General features: G+C 50.7%; 2 protein-coding genes across 5 annotated transcripts in view; one reads left to right on the plus strand and one right to left on the minus strand.

Annotated features, from left to right (window-relative positions):
• The first annotated feature begins 115 nt into the window (after positions 1 to 115).
• On the plus strand, positions 116 to 5,212 carry RITA1 (RBPJ interacting and tubulin associated 1). Of its 3 annotated transcripts, none has more exons than XM_068563617.1 (4): positions 116 to 507; positions 681 to 822; positions 1,238 to 1,603; positions 4,140 to 5,212. In XM_068563617.1, exons 3-4 carry the CDS (start codon positions 1,293 to 1,295, stop codon positions 4,645 to 4,647), a joined length of 819 nt encoding a protein of 272 aa, XP_068419718.1. In that variant the 5' UTR covers positions 116 to 507; positions 681 to 822; positions 1,238 to 1,292; the 3' UTR covers positions 4,648 to 5,212. The 3 variants fall into 3 exon arrangements, with proteins under 3 accessions (XP_068419718.1, XP_068419719.1, XP_068419717.1); XM_068563618.1 differs by having other exon boundaries at positions 744 to 822; XM_068563616.1 differs by lacking the exons at positions 116 to 507; positions 681 to 822 and having other exon boundaries at positions 1,209 to 1,603.
• A 1,843-nt stretch (positions 5,213 to 7,055) lies between these two features.
• Positions 7,056 to 17,221, minus strand: part of IQCD (IQ motif containing D) — a 22,971-nt gene continuing 12,805 nt past the window's right edge. For both annotated transcript variants that reach the window (XM_068563157.1, XM_068563156.1), the window contains exons 2-5: positions 14,077 to 14,898; positions 10,573 to 10,806; positions 8,810 to 8,881; positions 7,056 to 7,449 (exon numbers count right to left, since the gene is read on the minus strand). In XM_068563157.1, coding sequence (XP_068419258.1) covers positions 7,129 to 7,449; positions 8,810 to 8,881; positions 10,573 to 10,806; positions 14,077 to 14,805 — 1,356 coding nt within the window. In that variant the 5' untranslated portion in view covers positions 14,806 to 14,898 and the 3' untranslated portion in view covers positions 7,056 to 7,128. The remainder of the gene's footprint in view (positions 7,450 to 8,809; positions 8,882 to 10,572; positions 10,807 to 14,076; positions 14,899 to 17,221) is intronic.

The raw sequence follows: 17,221 nt of genomic DNA on the forward strand, positions 1-17,221 counted from the left end.
TACGTACCAACGGCGCGGCAGGGCGTGGGGGGGGCGCCTTTACGCGGCCCAGGCTGCGTTCCCTCACCTTCTGGAGCTTCCGGAGGCTTGGCATGCATACACACATACGCACACACACACTCCCTTCATTGGCGCGGGAGACCCCTCTCCGAGGCTTTGGGGAGCTCCGGGGGCGTCCGGAACAGGGTGACCTAATCCCCCCACCCGGGAGCGAATGGTTCTGGCCGCCCCGCCCCGCCTTACGGCTCGCGGGTTGCTGTTTGATGCGCGCGCGGAGCATACATCGCTAGGGCTTGGCTTCCCGGGTTGAGTCTGCCCGCGCGGTCCCCCAGGCGGGGGCCGGGGGCGGCCTGAGCTGCCGGGGGTCGCGTGCTCCTGGGGTTCAGAGCTGCAGATCTCGGATGAACCGCGCGCCACAGGTGCCCAAGCGTCCCCGCAAAGGAGTCCAGGCCTGGGGGAAGGGGGCGCTGTGGGTTGCGGCCGACGTCAGCCAGCCAAGATGCTCAGGTAGGAAAATAACTCCAGAATGCGGGCACCTCGAACATCAGCCGGGACATTGACTTGGGGATCGGTGAATGTGGGGCAGTTGGCGGGCTGGGTGTAATCCCCCAGTAGTAGATTGGTTAAGTACACAAGCTCTAGACTCCTATCGGGTTCAAATTCTATTTCCACTGTTTTAGCTTTGTAGGTGGGACTTACACTTGTGACTTCATCTTTTGAAGCCTCAGTTTTGTCATCTGTAGAATGGACATAAAGGAAGCTACCTCACAGGACTGCTGAGAAGATTAAATGAGACAATGCTTGTAGAGCTCTTTGCAGGAGGTAGGCATGGGATCTATGCTGGTTATTATTCCTGCCCCATAGATATGTACAGGATATAGGAGCCTGCTCTGTCTGCCCCCCGCCACCATAGTTCGTTTTCTGGTTGGTGCTAAAGTAGGCACAGGCCCAATCTATTCTTCACCCCCTTAGCATTCTACAAATATCTACTGAGTACACACTGTATGCTAGGAATGCATATTTACTCATTAAATATTTGCCAGTAGCACCCTTCTCCCCGTCATTACAACAACTCAAAAAAAGTCCATTTTCCGAAATGTCCCCTGGGATTGGCAGCTCCCCTTTGAGGAGGACTGGTTGAGGGAGAACGTGACCTTTTTGCCCTGGGGACGGGGACTTAAGAGATTGCCAGTCTTTGCTGATGACAGATGGTTGCCACCGTGACCACTTTTCATAGGGAGACCTGGAGGCAGGGACTGGCAGGCAGAGCACACCTGCTGTCACCCAGGACCATGAGCAGCGTGAAGACCCCAGTGGAGCTGGCCGTCAGTGGGATGCAGACCCTCCACGTTCAGCACCGCTGCCGGGGCAGCTGCCGGGTCAAGGTTAGGCCGTCATACGTGGATGAGACTTTGTTTGGCAGTCCTGCAGGCACCCAGCCCACACCACCAGTCTTTGACCCACCCTGGATGCGGAAGGCCAGCAGAACCAGAGGAGTGGGTACAGGGGCGTCACAGGCCTCAGGGGCCAACGGGAGCTGTGAGACTACCTCCTCCAGGGACAAGACCCTGACCCTCGCACCAAGGAAGAAGAACAAATACAGGTAACAGGATGGGAAGATGCCCTGTTGTTCACATGCCGTGTGACTTTGGGCAAGCACTTTGACCTCTCTGAGCCACAGTTTCCTCACAGTGGAAGGTGGGACCTAACGGGATTATTGAGAAGGTTAAATGGGATGAGACATGTACAGTGCTGGGCACGGTAACCTGACACTTAGGAAGCTCTCAGTAAATGGTAGTGATAATGGTTGTGACGGTGGAATACCCATCCCCAAATGTCTTAGAATGGGCTTCTGAGGCCCAGAGGGGTCAGGTGATTTGCCCAAGATCACACAGCAATTTGCATGAAATTATTAGTGTGGTTGATCCATGAAATGACATAAATGTGATGATTCTGAACTTCAGCAAGTCATTTTGAAAATGGTTCTTGCTGCATTTTCACGAACAATTTAGAAAAACAGGATCTAATGCCAGTGGTTATTATTGTAGGTTCGAATTAGATTATTTGGATTATTTCGATTAATATCAGCCTGAAGGGAGGGCTGAGGGCTCTATCTTATTTACTGTCATCAGTGTCTTGAACAAAGACATGAAAGACTAGTATATTAGTCAATCAGGGTTGTTATAACAAAATACCATAGACTGGGGGGCTTAAACAACAGAAATTTATTTTTTCACAGTTCTGGAGGCTTGAAGTCCAAGGTCAAGATGCCAGCAGGGTTGGTTTCTCCTGAAGCCTACCTATCCTTGGGTTGCAGATGGCCACCTATTCACTGGGTCCTCCCATGGGCTTTTCTCTGTGAGCGTGTACACTCCTGGTGCCTCTTCCTCTTCTTATAAGGACACAAATACTATTGGATTAGGGCCTCACCTTTATGGCCTCATTTAACCTTAATTACCTCTTTAAAATTCAGCATGAATTTTGGGAGGATGCAATTCAGTCCATAATAACTAGCCAATCATATTTAGGATCCATTCTGAGCCAAGAGTCACATATATTAGTTGAGAATGGGAATAGTGTTTATTTAAGGAGATAAAATTCAACAGAGATAAAAGCAAGTCCCCATTATTATCATGTCCACCTGACAATTGCCATGGACCACAAGGCAGGCTCAGGTTGACATTAGCAGCACTGACAGCTACAACGTGGCTGAAAATGCTGGTGTCAGCGTAGGCTGCATTAACAGAAGTATGGTGTCCAAAACAAGGGAGACAACAGTCAACCCTATGCTCTCCTGGAGGATGGAATTTTATGCTGGATGCTGACAAGTAGAGGGTGTCAAGTTAGAAGGTACATAAGAGTTAGAGATGCTATTGAGCAGCAACTTTGGTACCAGACAGACATAGGTATCAACCAGGTATGGTTTTGAACAGCTAAATCAAGTGGCAAAAGGTTGACATTTCAAAGACTTGCAGTTTGGGAATGGAAGCACTTTTAGTCCTGGCCAAATACCATGGACCTGATACCTCATAGGTATGCCATGAATATTTGTGGGACTAATAAAAAAAAAATTGCTGAATGAATCTAATTAAAGGTGAGAGGCCTAGAAGGCACTTAAGTCTGACTGAGTGATCAACAGCTTGGGTCCTTGAGCAGGGGGCTGGATTTGAATCTTGTCTGTACCCTCCTTTTTACCCTCCCTATGCCTCAGTTTTCTTGTCTGTAAAATGGGATTATATCGCCCTCCTGTGGGTGTTGTGAGAAATGAGATGACACACAAGTGACATGCTGAGTCCTGGACCTACACATGAAAAGCCCTGAGTAAATATGCAAAAATTTTAAAAGCTGCTCTGGTGATGAGGCCAGATCACAGAGGTTCAAACTGAGAACCCTCTACATGCCAGGTGCTGGGCTGTGCAATTTCAAATATATAGTTGGAAGGGCCGCATGACTGCAGAGGGTTCGGCTGACAAGGCCGCTACAAAAAGGGAAAAGTGGTGGGTTAAGAGAAAAAGTGAAGGCTATAAAGACTAAGGTTGTATTAATCAGGACTCTTGGTTGCAAGTGACAGAAGACTTACCCAAACTGGCTTCAGCAGAAAAAGGGCATTTGGGGCTCATATAACAGGGACTCAAAACGTTCTTGGGATTTTGTCTCTGTTTTTGTGCAGCTTTCCCCTGCACATCCCAGGTGAGGTAGCCACCAGCCATTTAGCCCTTGTATCCTGCCAGTTCTTCAGGGCTAGGTGGAAGAAAAACATTTCTCTCCTAGTAGTTTCTGCAAAGGTCCTAAGGCAGACCCTTATTGTGCAGAATGGGTCATGTGGTTATTCCTGAGCCAAACAGTGTGGTCAGGAGGATGGGATATGCAAACTCGCCTGGCCTGGGGCACATGCCAGGGAGTGGGGGTGGGGTGGGGCAGGATGCAGGGGGACTGGATACTTGGCAGGGGAAAAATAGCAGAGATGGGGGTAGTGGTACATGAGGGCTGTGGCCTCACTGCGGGTGCCAGGCTGGGAGACAGGGACTTCTGGGACCTATAAGCAACCCTCTGCTGCTGCAGCTGCCTGGCAGGGGGTGGGGGTGGGCAAGGTTTTTAGGGTTTATTTCCCCAGCTCACTGTTTCTCTTCCCTTATCAGACTGATTGGCCACACTCCTTCTTACTGCGATGAGTCGCTCTTTGGCTCCCGACCTGAGGGCGCCGGCTGGGAGGCCCCGTGGATGGCGAAGGGGGATGCTGCAAAGCTCCATGCCCTCTTCTGGACACCCCCGGCTACCCCTAGGGGCAGCCACTCACCCCGCCCCAGGGAGACTCCAGTGCGGGCCATTCACCCAGCTGGTCCCTCGAACACAGAGCGCAGGGTGGTGGCAGACGCCCGGAGGTTGTCCGTGGATGGGTTAGACTCTCCACGCCCTCCGAGGCAGGAGCGTTCCTATTCCCTCACCCACCTTAATGTCCCCAGCACAAGTCACCCACCCACCAGTACCCCCTGCACAAATGGGCCTCGAGATCCCAGACCTTCCCCGTCAGGAGTGACCTTCCGGAGCCCCCTGGTGACTCCCAGGGCTCATTCAGTCAGTGTTTCAGTGCCAGTTACCCCCCGACGAGGCGGAGCCACCCAGAAACCAAAGCCACCTTGGAAATGAATTTCTTGATCCTTTCTGCAGGTTTGCCCATGGGGTCACAGCAAAGGGCAGAGTTTCAGAGGATGGCACTGGTGGGCGGGCCTTTGGGGAGACCACCAGGCATTGGCAAAGCACTCCTGGGGGCAGACAGAGCGAGGTTGGGCAGTGCCGCCCTTTCTTCTGACAACCTCTGGTTGCTCCCTGCTTTTGCCACTGATGTGGATATGAGGGCCGCCTCTTGAGAGCCCTGTCTCAAGTTCTGTCATAGCCACACAGCATATCAGTGCCAACCCAGGGGTGTCCCTCGGGAGGGTCCCCCCACCCCCACCATCACACCCACAACATTGTCTCGCCACCAAGTGTGAATAAATGGTATGATCGCCAACCCGGAGGGTTCCTTCTCCCTCCCTTCAAGCCAAGCTCCTGCTCAGGATGAGTTTCCAGCTGAGTCTGGATGCCTCAGGAATTTTCCCAGGCACAGTATGTGGACCAACAGGGAACACAAGGTGATATGTGGGTGGACATTTAAAATTTTAATAGTCATGTATTTATTTTCATGTATTAAATATATCAGTAGCTCATCGAAGCAGTGAGTTTTGCTAATTTCTTTTTCCTTAGGATAAAGGCCAGTGTTAGGCCTGAGTTGATTTAAATAACAAAGTTAAATAACATAGCAATCATGACAGTGGCAGGTGGGTAACTAATCCTCCTCTCGTTGATTTCTAGCTAATACCACTAATTGGGGGGTTAGCTGATTCTTCCTGAGCTCAGAACACGGGCTATAGTCGTTTTGTTTTGAAATCATATGTGTGTGTGTGTGTGTATATATATATATATATATATATACACACATATATATATGATATATATTTCCTACCTTAAAAAAAAAAAAAAGACACACAGTGACTAGGACTTTGCTAAATTGAGGGGTCCAAGAAGACCAGAAAGTTCCACATGGCACCTGGAGAGCACTCGGGAAGGAAGCCTAAGTGATCAGGGCCCACCTGCCTCCTGCCCTGCACCATCCTGGGTCAGGCCCCTCAAGAAGAACAGCAAAGCCTTTGCTCTGATGGAGCTGCACCCAGAATCCCAGCATCCTGGTGGATTGGGTGGAGGCCATGCCTTGGGCCTCTCCTTGTCCAGATGCACCTCCAGGAAGCACCGGGATTCCAGAGAGGCCAGCTGGAAGCCACATCTTTGGTTCCGTGCCTCCACCTTTGGGGAAGGGAAGAGCAAACACTCTTGGGGAACAGTCTGGGAGGGACCAACAGTGCCTAGGACCAGGGGCGCACATTCAGACGTCTACACGGCTCCGGTGGGCCGTGAGGGACGCAAGCGAGCCAACTCTTGGCACAAACAGCATTTTAAACGTGTAGGGTGTTTAAATTTCCTAGACACTCTCGCAAAGAATTAGTTCCCTCCCTCCTCAGTTTTACTTGAAATTCAGCTCTCATTTGCCTTTATCCCTTCCCCCTATGTTTTAGTAGACATTGGCCACAAATACCTCTTTCCTCCAAACTGTACTAAAAAAAGGAAGCAACCGCCCAAGTATGATGGTAAGGGGCGACTGACACTGAGGCCACGGTGGCTGGAAGACAGTTGGGAGTGGTGGGGACTGGGACCACCTGTCTCTGCCATCTAAAGGGGGCGTTCCTGCTCACCTTTAGAAGACATGCAGGCCCGGGCTATCTGGATGATGAGATTTTTCCAGAACAGGCGTTTTTAACCAGTAGCCTCTGATTTTTTAAATGCCAGCAGTGGGGATTTCCCTGGTGGTCCAGTGCAGGGAGTGTGGGTTGGATCCCTGGTCAGGGAGCTAAGACCCCACATGGCTCACGGCCAAAGAACCAAAACATAAAACAGAAGCAATATTGTAACAAATTCAACAAAGACTTAAAAAAAAAACGCCAGTAGTGAATTAAAAAATATATTCTTCAACTACCTGGACACCCGAATAAGGCTAATGTGAGGTTGCTGGTTTATGACCTCAGGACCCCTGAGCTTTCACGGTGCTAAACCAGGGAGAAGTTGTGGGCAAATTGATACCCAGAGCAGGGGCAGAGTGCAGCCTGAAACCCTCCCTCTTCCTCCTGGAGTTCTCTGCCTGCCCCGCCCTCCCCTGTGGGCAGCTGTGACCCTCACCCAGCTGTCCTGGTGGGTGATGTGTCCATCGCAGTCATGGCAGCTTCTGGGCTGGGACCGAGGGGGCTGCAGCCCGGGGCCAGCTTCCCACCGAGGCTAAACGAAGGAATGGTTACGTGCTGACACCCAGCCTGTGTGTTCCCCTCGTGGAAACGGCATCTGCAGCATGGACACGCACCCAATGGCCCTGGGTAAAGTGAAGTTTATTTGTAGGCTGTGGTTTAGAAGGGTTTTTAATTTTGAAAAAGTGTTAAAGCCATGAATCGCAGGGCTCCACATCCCAGGGGCTTCCAGGCCGGCTCTCGAGTGAGCGGTAAGATCATGGTGAGGGCAGGGGTCTGGGCAGGCTGGGGGAAGGACTCATTTCTTACCCTTACCCTTGCCCTTCTCCTTGCCCTTGCCCTTGCCCTTCTCCTCCTTCACTTTGCTCTTGCTCCGCTTCCTCTTCTTGGACCTGAGCATGGAGCGGACCAGGTAGCCCTTCCACAGGGCCTGGATGAGCGTGGCAGCCCGCACCATGTGCACCATCTCCTGCTCGGCTTCCAGCCTCTTCTTGGCGTTGATCTCCTGCTCGGCCTGGATCTGGGAGAACTCTTCCACCAGCACGTCATGCCGTCTCTTCAGCTCCTCCAGCTGGAGCTTCTCCTCTTTGTGGATGACATCCAACTCCTCGTACTCATCCTGGGGTGAGAGGCAGGGGGTAGGGGTCTCCAGGCACAGAGCACCGCCTGCCACCCTCTTCTGTTCCCACTCTTCCCGAAGATGCTTCCACCCCAGCAATGCCGCCTACACTAAGCCTTTCTGCATCTGAGGCCCAGATGAGAATGGGAGAGCTGATGCGGTCCATCTGAGTTTGCGGTGGGACCCAGCTGAAATAGTTTCAGGAAGGAGGAAAGAACACGGCTCATGGGCTGGGCAGCCTGGGCTTCCAATCTCAGCTCAGCCGCATCTTGAGGGGCTTCACCTTTAAAGCCATCATTTTTCCTCATCTGAAACATGGGGACAATTCCAAACCCAGGAGCAGGGGTGGGAGCTATTTCCAGGATTAAATGACGGGATGGATGCAACGTCCATCGCCCCCCCCCCACCCCCGCCTCCCACCAGGCATCTACCAGAAGAAAAGTACTTCCAGAGGACACAGAGCTAAGTGGACTCGGTCTCTGCCATCATTAACCCACCACCCTCATTGGGAACAGAGAAACAAGAGCACAGCCTCCAAAGTCTCCCCTTCGTAGAGCACTCAGGATCAGACAGCACACCTGACATTGACCACTCAGAGGCTGATGTCACTTCCAGTGCTCACCAGGCCTCCCTGCCCCAAAGTCGGGGCTGTGGGCCACCGATGTTATCACAGAGCTGGGTGCAGGCTTAAGGGCACCCCGTTTTTAGGCTACTATTCCCTGAGCACCTCCTCCAGGCCAGATCCTGTGCTGTACAAGCACCTGTGACAACAGTGACTTGTTAAATCCCCACCGTGTTTCCAGCGTGGCTGTTATGTGATCACATGCAGAAACGGGCTCAGAAAGGTCAAGTCCCTTGCTTAGGGTCACACAGTGAGTAAGTGCCACTAGGGTAGAACCTCCAGATGACAATGGGGACTTTCTTGACCGCTGGAGCCCAGCACCTGGCACATCTAAGCACTCGGTAGAAAGTTCCTGAGTGACTGAGTGAAGTGGTGGAGGTGAATGCTTGAATCCCGTGGGGATGAGTCCCGGCTTAGAGGGCTGCTAGCAGGAGCTGAGCAGGAGGGAACAGGGAGTCTGGGATGTTGACAGTAGATGGGGCCAAGATCTTTGGGCCTGGTGTCAAGCACATCTTAGTGGCTCGCAGCTTCTGGCTCCTTCCTTTCCCACCGCTCCCCTCACTGCCCCAAGCTAGACAAACCCTTGAGCCTAAGAAAGGGGCAGGGAAACCACTCTGGAGAGGCCCAGAACTTGGCATAGACCATGGACCATACTAGTGCTTCTCTTCTCCACCCCTCACCCCCATTCCTAGAGGATCTTGGGAAATACACTTGAGAGACACTTAGGCAGACAAATACCTGCTTTTCACTCATCTCCAAATCGTATTTCTGGATCCAGTTCTCAATTTCCGTTTCCACTTTATATTTTTTCTAAAAAAAATTCAATTAGTCATTGTGTGATGGACTAATATTAACAATAAAAAGCACTCAGCCCGCTCTGCATCAGCAGGCCCTGCATCACGCCTCGCCTCCTGAATCCACATCACAAGGTACGTTCTCCATTTCACAGGCGAGGACACGGAGGACCAGATGTGCTAACACACTTGGCCCAAGATCACAGAGCTAATGGGTGGTGGAGCTTGGATGTGAAGCCAGCAGTCCGGCTCCAGAACATTGTAGGCAGAGGGAGCAGCAGGTGCAAAGGCCCTGAGGTGGGAACAAGCTGGTGATGTTTAAAGAGTAGGAACTGAGCCAGTGTGGCTGGAATGGCGTGGCCGGGGAGGAGAATGGTCCCGTTGAGCTCAGAGTGAGAAGCTGTGTCACAGAGAGTGTGTCAGCAGTGGAAGGAGTTTGGTTTCTAACGTAAGGGAGAGTGGAAGCTGTTGGGTGGATTTAGATAGACAGTGGAGGAACATGATCTAATTTTGTTTTTAAAAGATCAGCTCCTGTACATACAATGGAATGCTATTCTGCCATAAAAAGGAGTGAAGTATTGGTCAATGCTCCGTGGATGAACCTTGAAAGTGCAATGCTAAGTGAAAGAAGCCAGACACGAAAGACCACATATTGTATGATTCCATTTACATGAAGAGTCCAGAATAGGCAAATCCATAGAGACAAAAAGTAGATTAGTGGTTGCCAGGGACTGGGGTGGGGGGTGGGGCGGAGGGGGGGTGGGGGGGAGAAGCTACTTAATGAGTACAGGGTTTTATCTGGAGGTGATGAAAATATTTTGGAACTAGATAAAGGTTGTGGTTGTATGACATCGTGAATATACTAAGTGCCACTGAATAACTTTGAACGGTTATATTTTATGTTACGTGAATTTCACCTCAATTAAAAAAAAAAAATCAGCTCCTTAGTCCTACAGTGCAAGAGTTCGTAACTTGGGCACCACAGATGGGCTGGCTTCAGGGGCCCTGGGACCCAAGAGTTGCCCCCCCCCCCCCCCGCACCATGGGTATGTGCTTCTGTGCCTTTTCGTGGGGGAGAGGCCCAGTGCCTCCATCAGATGCTCAAAAGTGTAGTGAAACAAAAGCGAATCTGAGAACAAGTGTTAGAAAGGGTGCCCTTTGTGAGGAAAGGGATTCGGAAGCAAACTGGGTACATGCTGGGTCTGGGTCCTGGCTGAGACGATGGAGAAGGCAGATGAAAAAAGGGTATTTATTGAGCACCTACTAGGTGCTACCAGCTGTCTACCCATCATCCCATCTAATTCTCATAGCAACTCATTAAGGCCTCTTCAATCACTTTCATTTTAAAAATGTGAAAACTAAGGCTCGGAGGGAGTTAAGAGATTTGCCAGAGGTTTCTGTGCGCCTTCATTTCCTTTGCAGGACAGGTGGGTATCATCCTCCTTGTGGGGCTCAGAGGAGTTCAGGAACTTGCCCAAGGTCACAGAGCTGGCGTGCAGCAGGACCTGATCTCTCTGCCCCCAGCCCCTGGGCCTGTGTGCTGCTCCCTCCCGCCTCCCGAGGGATACGGGGTCCATCCTGGGCTTCCCTGCCCCCTTCTCCCCAGGGAGCTGCTCCCCACCCCAAGCCCTGCGCCTGGCCCTCCCTTCACCCCCTCCCCTGCCCCAGGGGCCCCGTTGCCCCCACCGCCCCGCTTCCCCGGGGCACCTTCCTCAGCGCCTGCTCCGCCTGCCGGTTCTCCATGACCAGGCTGTTGAACTGCGACCGCAGCATCAGGATCTCCTGCTGGATCTTGGCCACCCGGGCCTGCGAGGCCCGGAAGTCCGCCTTCTGCCGCCTCTCCGCCTCCTGCTTGGTGCGAAGGAGGCTGTTCTCTGAGAACCTGAGCACCTGGTGCAGGTGGTTTTTCAGTTCTTGGATCACGAAGTTCTCCTTCTCCACCTGGGCCAGGAAGAAGAGAGGCTCCAGGGTACCTCCGCGATCATCAGCTGTCGCAGGAGAGGCTGGCGTGCCTGCAGCCTCCTCAGGACGGGGCGCTACTACCTCACCAAATCCCAGCCCTGGCCCCGGAGGACAGACGGGGACAGCCTGCCTAGAGACCGGGAAATTGAGGCTCAGGGGGGTTGAGACTGTCTGGGGTTGTGCAGCTGAGATGGAATTTGAAGCCAGGTCTGTCTGATCCAGAGCCCACGTGGCCACCATCCTCTATTTCCCGGCGTGAGTGAAGTGCACAGGCGCGCCTGAGCGGGGTCACAGGAGGAGAGGTCTGCGACAGCGCGACGCTCCTGCCCCGGGCACAGCAGGGGAGTGCCTAGTTGCCAGGGACACTTGGCGCGATGCATGAAAGTGTGAGCTAAACACACACCGCAGGGATTGCCCCCCCACCCCCAGCTCTCCCCTTGAGGGCCTGGCTTGGCTCCTGCCCCTCAGTCGGTTCTAAAACAGGAATTGGTTGTCGTGAGGTGGATGGACCTAGAGTCTGTCATACAGAGTGAAGTAAGTCAGAAAGACAAAAACAAATACCATATGCTAACACATGTATATGGAATCTAAAAAAAAAAAAAAAAAAAAAAGGTTCTGAAGAGCCTAGGGGCAGGACAGGAATAAAGACGCAGACATAGAGAATGGACTTGAGGACACGGGGAGGGGGAAGGGGAAGCTGGGATGAAGGGCGAGAGTGGCAGGGACATATATACACTACCAAATGTGAAATAGATAGCTAGTGGGAAGCAGCGCATAGCACAGGGAGATCAGCTCAGTGCTTTGCCACCACCTAGAGGGGTGGGATAGGGAGGGTGGGAGGGAGGCTCAAGGTGGGGGGGAATGGGGATATATGTATATGTATAGCTGATTCACTTTGTTATAAAGCAGAAACTAACACACCATTGTAAAGCAATTATACTCCAATAAAGATGTTAAAAATAAATAAATAGAAATTTTTAAAAAATAAAATAAAACAGGAATTGGGGTTGGGGGGAGCCGCTGTTTCATAAATAAACTCCAAAGGCTGATCACAAGCGCTAGGGTGTCCCTCTGAACACACCGGTGCTGTGGCTGGCTAAGGCCAGCAGCCTCGGGCTGGGGGCAGATGGCAGCAGGGCCACAGTGGGTCTGAGCTCACTTCCTGTACTCAGGGAGTGGGAGGCGGGGTGGGGAGGGTTTTGAGGCAAACCTGTCCTGTAGGCAAGTCTTCAGCCTTCAGGGGTTGGGTTTGTAGCAGGCAGTACTATTCGCAGTCAGGGCTTTTCTTGTGGACCCCTCAACATGCCTTACTGGTGTCATCCTCTCATTTTACACGGAGATCCAGTGACCTGATGAAATCTGCCCACCTGGCAGAAATGGAATTTGACCCCAGATCTGTCCAACTTGGCATCCCCAAGCTGTTTCCACTACCCGAATGAGACCAGCAAAGCCACTTGGAAGTCCTTTTCCTGTCCCTAGGTGACACCCCTCCAACCTATGAGTGGTCTCCCCTGAGCACCCAGGAGCCTGTCATCTCTCTACTCAGCAGATAATTACCTTATCCCCCTTTTTGTGCCAGGCCCACTAGGGACACAGTGGAGGGCCAAGAGAGACAAGGTCCCTGTCCCTTTGTGGGGGAGCCAGACCCCAATCATATCATCAAATCATCACACAAATACTCATCAACAAACCCTGATGAATGCTTTACAGGACAAAGTCGGAGAGAACATAAGGAAGGGGGGACCCCCCTGAGCTAGTGCATCAGGGAAGGAGGGTGGCCTTGATCTCTCATCTATCACAGGGTGATGAAAATGTGGCAGTGCTGGCTGGCTGTCCCCCAGGACCTGTCCTCCCCAGAAAGGCTGTAGAGCAGAACGTTTCACTGGGAAGGTGGCCCCAGCTACAGACCACTTTCCCAGCATCTCTAGTACTGGGTGTAGCTAAGAACTGTATGAATGCTGCTTCTAGGTGATGTCCCAAAAGGGCAGGACAAAGTCCCCTCCTCCCCTTTCCTCCTTGCTGCTGGCTGAACCAGTGGCGACATGACAGTGGAAAGCTGGAGCAGCCTTCTGGGTCCACAGTTAGAAGTCCCATGTGGGGGACAGCAGAGAAGCCAGCAGCAAGGAACCTGGACCCCTGTCGAGTTTACGAAGCAGAGCTTCCATGCCAGTTCTCTGTTAAACAGAAATATATCACCAGCTTGACTAAGCCACTCTTATTTGGGGTCTCTGTTTTAGCAGCCAAACCTATACTTATACGCCACTTCCCAGGGACTTTGTTTGTTGTTAGTGCGAAAATGTGTGTAAAGAATAACACATAGTATGTGTCCCCAAATGGTTATTATTAGGTTGGGATAATGTTATCCTTTCCCCTCTTAAAAATTCTTCTAGAGCTTCCACCCCTCCTACCTGCCCCTTACCCTCAGGACAAAGACCACATTCCTCGATTAGGCCTCAAAGGCCCTGTGTCATCTGCCAGCAAAGCCTTAAATTAAGTATTTACTATCCAGCCTTGGCCTGGAAGGTCTCTCTCTACCTCACTTGCCTGGTTCACTCCCTCTCATTCTTCATGTCTTGGCTTCAACGTCCCTGAGTTCCAAGTTCAGGTCTCCTATAACACTCTCTTATAGCACCCTATACTTACCCTTCCTTGTGCTTCTCAAAACTGTAATTAAATCAGCTCTTTAAGACCTACCTTCCCTATCATGAACTCCATGAGGCTGGGACCATGTGGACTCATCATTTATAAGACCTGGCACCTGGTAAGTGCTCAAAACAATATTTATGGAGTAAATGAATGAAAACAGCTATTTAAATCACTGAGGAAAAAACCCAACTGCCAGGCTTCCCTGGTGGCGCAGTGGTTGAGAATCTGCCTGCCAATGCAGGGGACGCGGGTTCGAGCCCTGGTCTGGGAAGATCCCACACGCCGCGGAGCAACTGGGCCCGTGAGCCACAACTACTGAGCCTGCGCGTCTGGAGCCTGTGCCCCGCAACAAGAGAGGCCGCGATAGTGAGAGGCCCGCGCACCGCGATGAAGAGTGGCCCCCGCTTGCCACAACTGGAGAAAGCCCTTGCACAGAAACAAAGACCCAACACAGCCAAAAATAAATAAATAAATTAATAAATAAATAAATAATAAAAAAATAAAGGAATTCCTTTAAAAAACAAACAAACAAACAAATGCCAAAAGATTTGGGCTCCTCCCGGGGGCTCCTTCTATAACCCGACCAATACTGTGCAGTGATACCTCTGCATCCCTGTTCCTCACGCAGGCTGCCAATTCATTTTCCAGAGTATCGATGATTTCTTGGTTCCTCTGATTCCGTCTGGTGATGTCCTGGATGAACTGAGTCTTGTCTCTGGCTTCCATGGGACTAGAGAGTAGCTTCTCAAACAGGAAACCTCGGAGTTCTACCAGGCTATCAATAAAACTCTGGGCTGCCGCACTTCTGCCCAGGGTCTGCACCTGCAACAGACTGGCAGCCTGGGGGTTACTGAGCAGCAGTCTCACGACGTTCTTGGTGGATCCTTTGATCTGCTGCATAAGGGGTGGGAGGTGGGATTTCTGCACCTTTATGGAGAGGACACGGTCTCGGAACCACGGTTCATCCTCGAACTCCTCTTCCTCCTGCAACTGCCTTTCTTCCTCCTGCAGGTAATTGACGCGATCCAGGAGGATCTGGCAAAGGTCCTCGTGCTCTCTCACTGCTTTCATGATGTCCTCCCCCAGCATCCCCTCCGAATTCTTGGAACTGGATGCCACGTTTGACAGCAGGGTCACCAACTCCACCTTGTGAATGGTCTCGTCCAGGACGGACATGATCCTCTTGGTCTCGATGGTGGTGAGTTTGGTCTTGGTAGGAGGCAAGGGTTTTGGCGGGGTGGTGGACTTTTTGGTTGTCTGTGCTATCAGCCTTACTTTGTTGACGTCAAGGTCTTGGTAGAGAGGGGCCACGGCAAGGACGTCCAAAGCCATTTTATGAACGGTCTTCTTCGCCTTTGTACGCCCTGAGAGATTGAGACTTTGGTAGACTATCTGGGCTTCCTGCTTTTATTGTCTCTGGCAACCCTGAAAAAGGAAGGAGTAGGTAGTCAGCAGAGTCAGGCTGACATCGGGATGGCTGGTGTGGCCACAGTAGCTGTAAACTGTTGACGTGGAGAGTTTGTCTTAGGTGCTCTGCAGCTTTTACACAGAACCTCTCAAGGAAAGCCATTTTTAGCTTTGTAACAGTGCTCAGGGCCCCAAGGGTAAGGGGACCATGTGTGGAGCTCGGTCTCAGGCACATATGTCAGGAAGGGACCAACCAGGAATACAGACATCATTCTAGGTATTCAAACACAGCAATCAGTTACGTGGGTGATGGAAGAATTGAGAGGCCAACCAGGGTAAGGGAAAGCCACCCAGCTATTGTCTATGGCAGGAAACCACAAAGAAGGAGGAAGTGGTGGGTTTGGGGATCAGGGCCACCCAGGGGAAGCTGGAGCCACAGCCATTTTCTGTCCAGGAGTCACTATAGCCCCAGTGGAACTGTGGCCACTGCCGGAAATGCAGCCCAAAGCAGAGAGAAGAGGAGAAATCTGGTTTCTCCCTTTGTCCAGCCTTCCAATCTAACACCAGTGCCTCCCACTGACCAAATCCAGTGGGAAACCAGCAACAAGGGAGCCTGGGCAATGCAGCCTGCAGGGGTCAGCAGCTGGAGACAGAGCAGAAGAGGCACAAGCAAATAATGGTGCTGAGAGCGAACAGCATGAGGGCCAGCACAGCGCATTTGCACTGGCTTTTAAGAATGGATTAAAGAAATGGGGGTGGGGATGAACGATGACTTCAAAGTACAATTTAAAAAATTTTTGCTACAGAAACAGACTCAGACATAGAAAACAAACTTATGGTTATCACAGGGGAAGGAGGGGGAAGGGATAAATTAGGAGCATGGGATCAACAGATACACATTACTATATGTAAAATAGATAAACAACAAGGATTTACTGTATAGCATGGGGAACTATATTCAATATCTTGTAATAACCTATAATGGAAAAAATCTGTAAAAGATTGTGTATATATATGTGTATATATAAAACTGAATCACTTTGCTGTATACCTGGAACTAACACAATATTGTAAATAAACTATACCTCAATTTTTAAAAATATATTATAAAAAGCTGTTTTTCTAAATGCAATATTGTATACTGAATTGGCTCCTGGAACAGGAAAAGGACATTAGTAGGAAAACTGGTGATATCCAAATAAAGTCGATAGTTTAGTTCACAGCATCGTATCAGTGTTAATTTCTTAGCTTTGACAAACACACCAGGGTTATGTAAGATATTAACATCAGGGGGAGCTGAATGAAGGGCACATGGGAAGTCTCTGAACTATCTTTACAACTTTTCTGTAAATCTATAATTATTACAAAATTTAAAGTTTATTTAAAAGACTTTTAGAGGGACTTCCCTGGTAGTCCAGTGGTTAAGACTCCGCGCTTCCACTGTGGGGGGCATGGGTTCGATCCCTGGTCAGGGAACTAAGATCCTACATGCCGCACAGTGTGGTCAAAAAAATAAACAAACAAACAAACAAATAGATAAATAAATAAAAAGTAAAAGACTTTCAGAAGAAATCTATGGTTGCCATCAAAAATCAATAATTGATGTTGCATATACGGCATGATGGCTAAGGGTACAAGCTTTTCAGCAGCCCCACTTGACTTTCAGATCCTTGCTGTGGGACCCTGGGCTGGTTATGTAATCCCCCTAAAGCCTGGACTTCCTCAGTCATTAAACAGGGATCATCACATGGGAAGTTTCTGGCACAGATCTTGGACATTGTGAGTGCTCGATAAATGACTAATATTATTAGCCCAGGGAAAACGAAATCCCAAGTCTAGGACTTCAGCAGTTTCCCAGTCTGCATCTCTGGGTCCAGCTGGAGATATAGATGTACCTAATGAATGCCTGCTGCCCTGGATCAACATGCCATATTGAAGATGGACCCCCACCATGTCCCCACCCCTCACCTTGCCCATTCCTATCCCTTGTCTTGATGATCAGCAATCGGCCACCCTAACTGCTCAAGCCAGAATCCTGAGTGCCACCTAAACTCTTCCTTACCCCCCGCATCCAGCGTACCACCCAGTTATCTGTGTTCTCTCCTTGAGAGCTCCCAGTCCATTTCCTTCCTAGCAGCCTCTCTACCACCGAGTAACGCCCTTAATATCGCTCACTTGGATGATTAAAGAGCTTCTTCAATGGGCTGCTTACATCTGCTCCTGCTCCCGCAATAAAGATCATCCCTGTAGTCATCTATTCAGGTATTTATTGAGCCCCTGGGGTTATAAAAAAGATGCAAGGTATAGTTCCTGTCCTCCCAGAGTTTACCTTCACTTCTTC

Source organism: Eschrichtius robustus, chromosome 14, assembly GCF_028021215.1.
Source record: "Eschrichtius robustus isolate mEscRob2 chromosome 14, mEscRob2.pri, whole genome shotgun sequence".
Classification (NCBI taxonomy): domain Eukaryota; kingdom Metazoa; phylum Chordata; class Mammalia; order Artiodactyla; family Eschrichtiidae; genus Eschrichtius; species Eschrichtius robustus.

What these genes read in the sequence shown, in the direction of transcription:
- RITA1 (XM_068563616.1), top strand. Translation starts at nt 1,209, where the DNA reads ATGGTTGCCACCGTGACCACTTTTCATAGGGAGACCTGGAGGCAGGGA. An exon ending in AGGAAGAAGAACAAATACAG is followed by an intron (nt 1,604 to 4,139) that starts GTAACAGGATGG and finishes TTCCCTTATCAG; the next exon opens with ACTGATTGGCCACACTCCTT.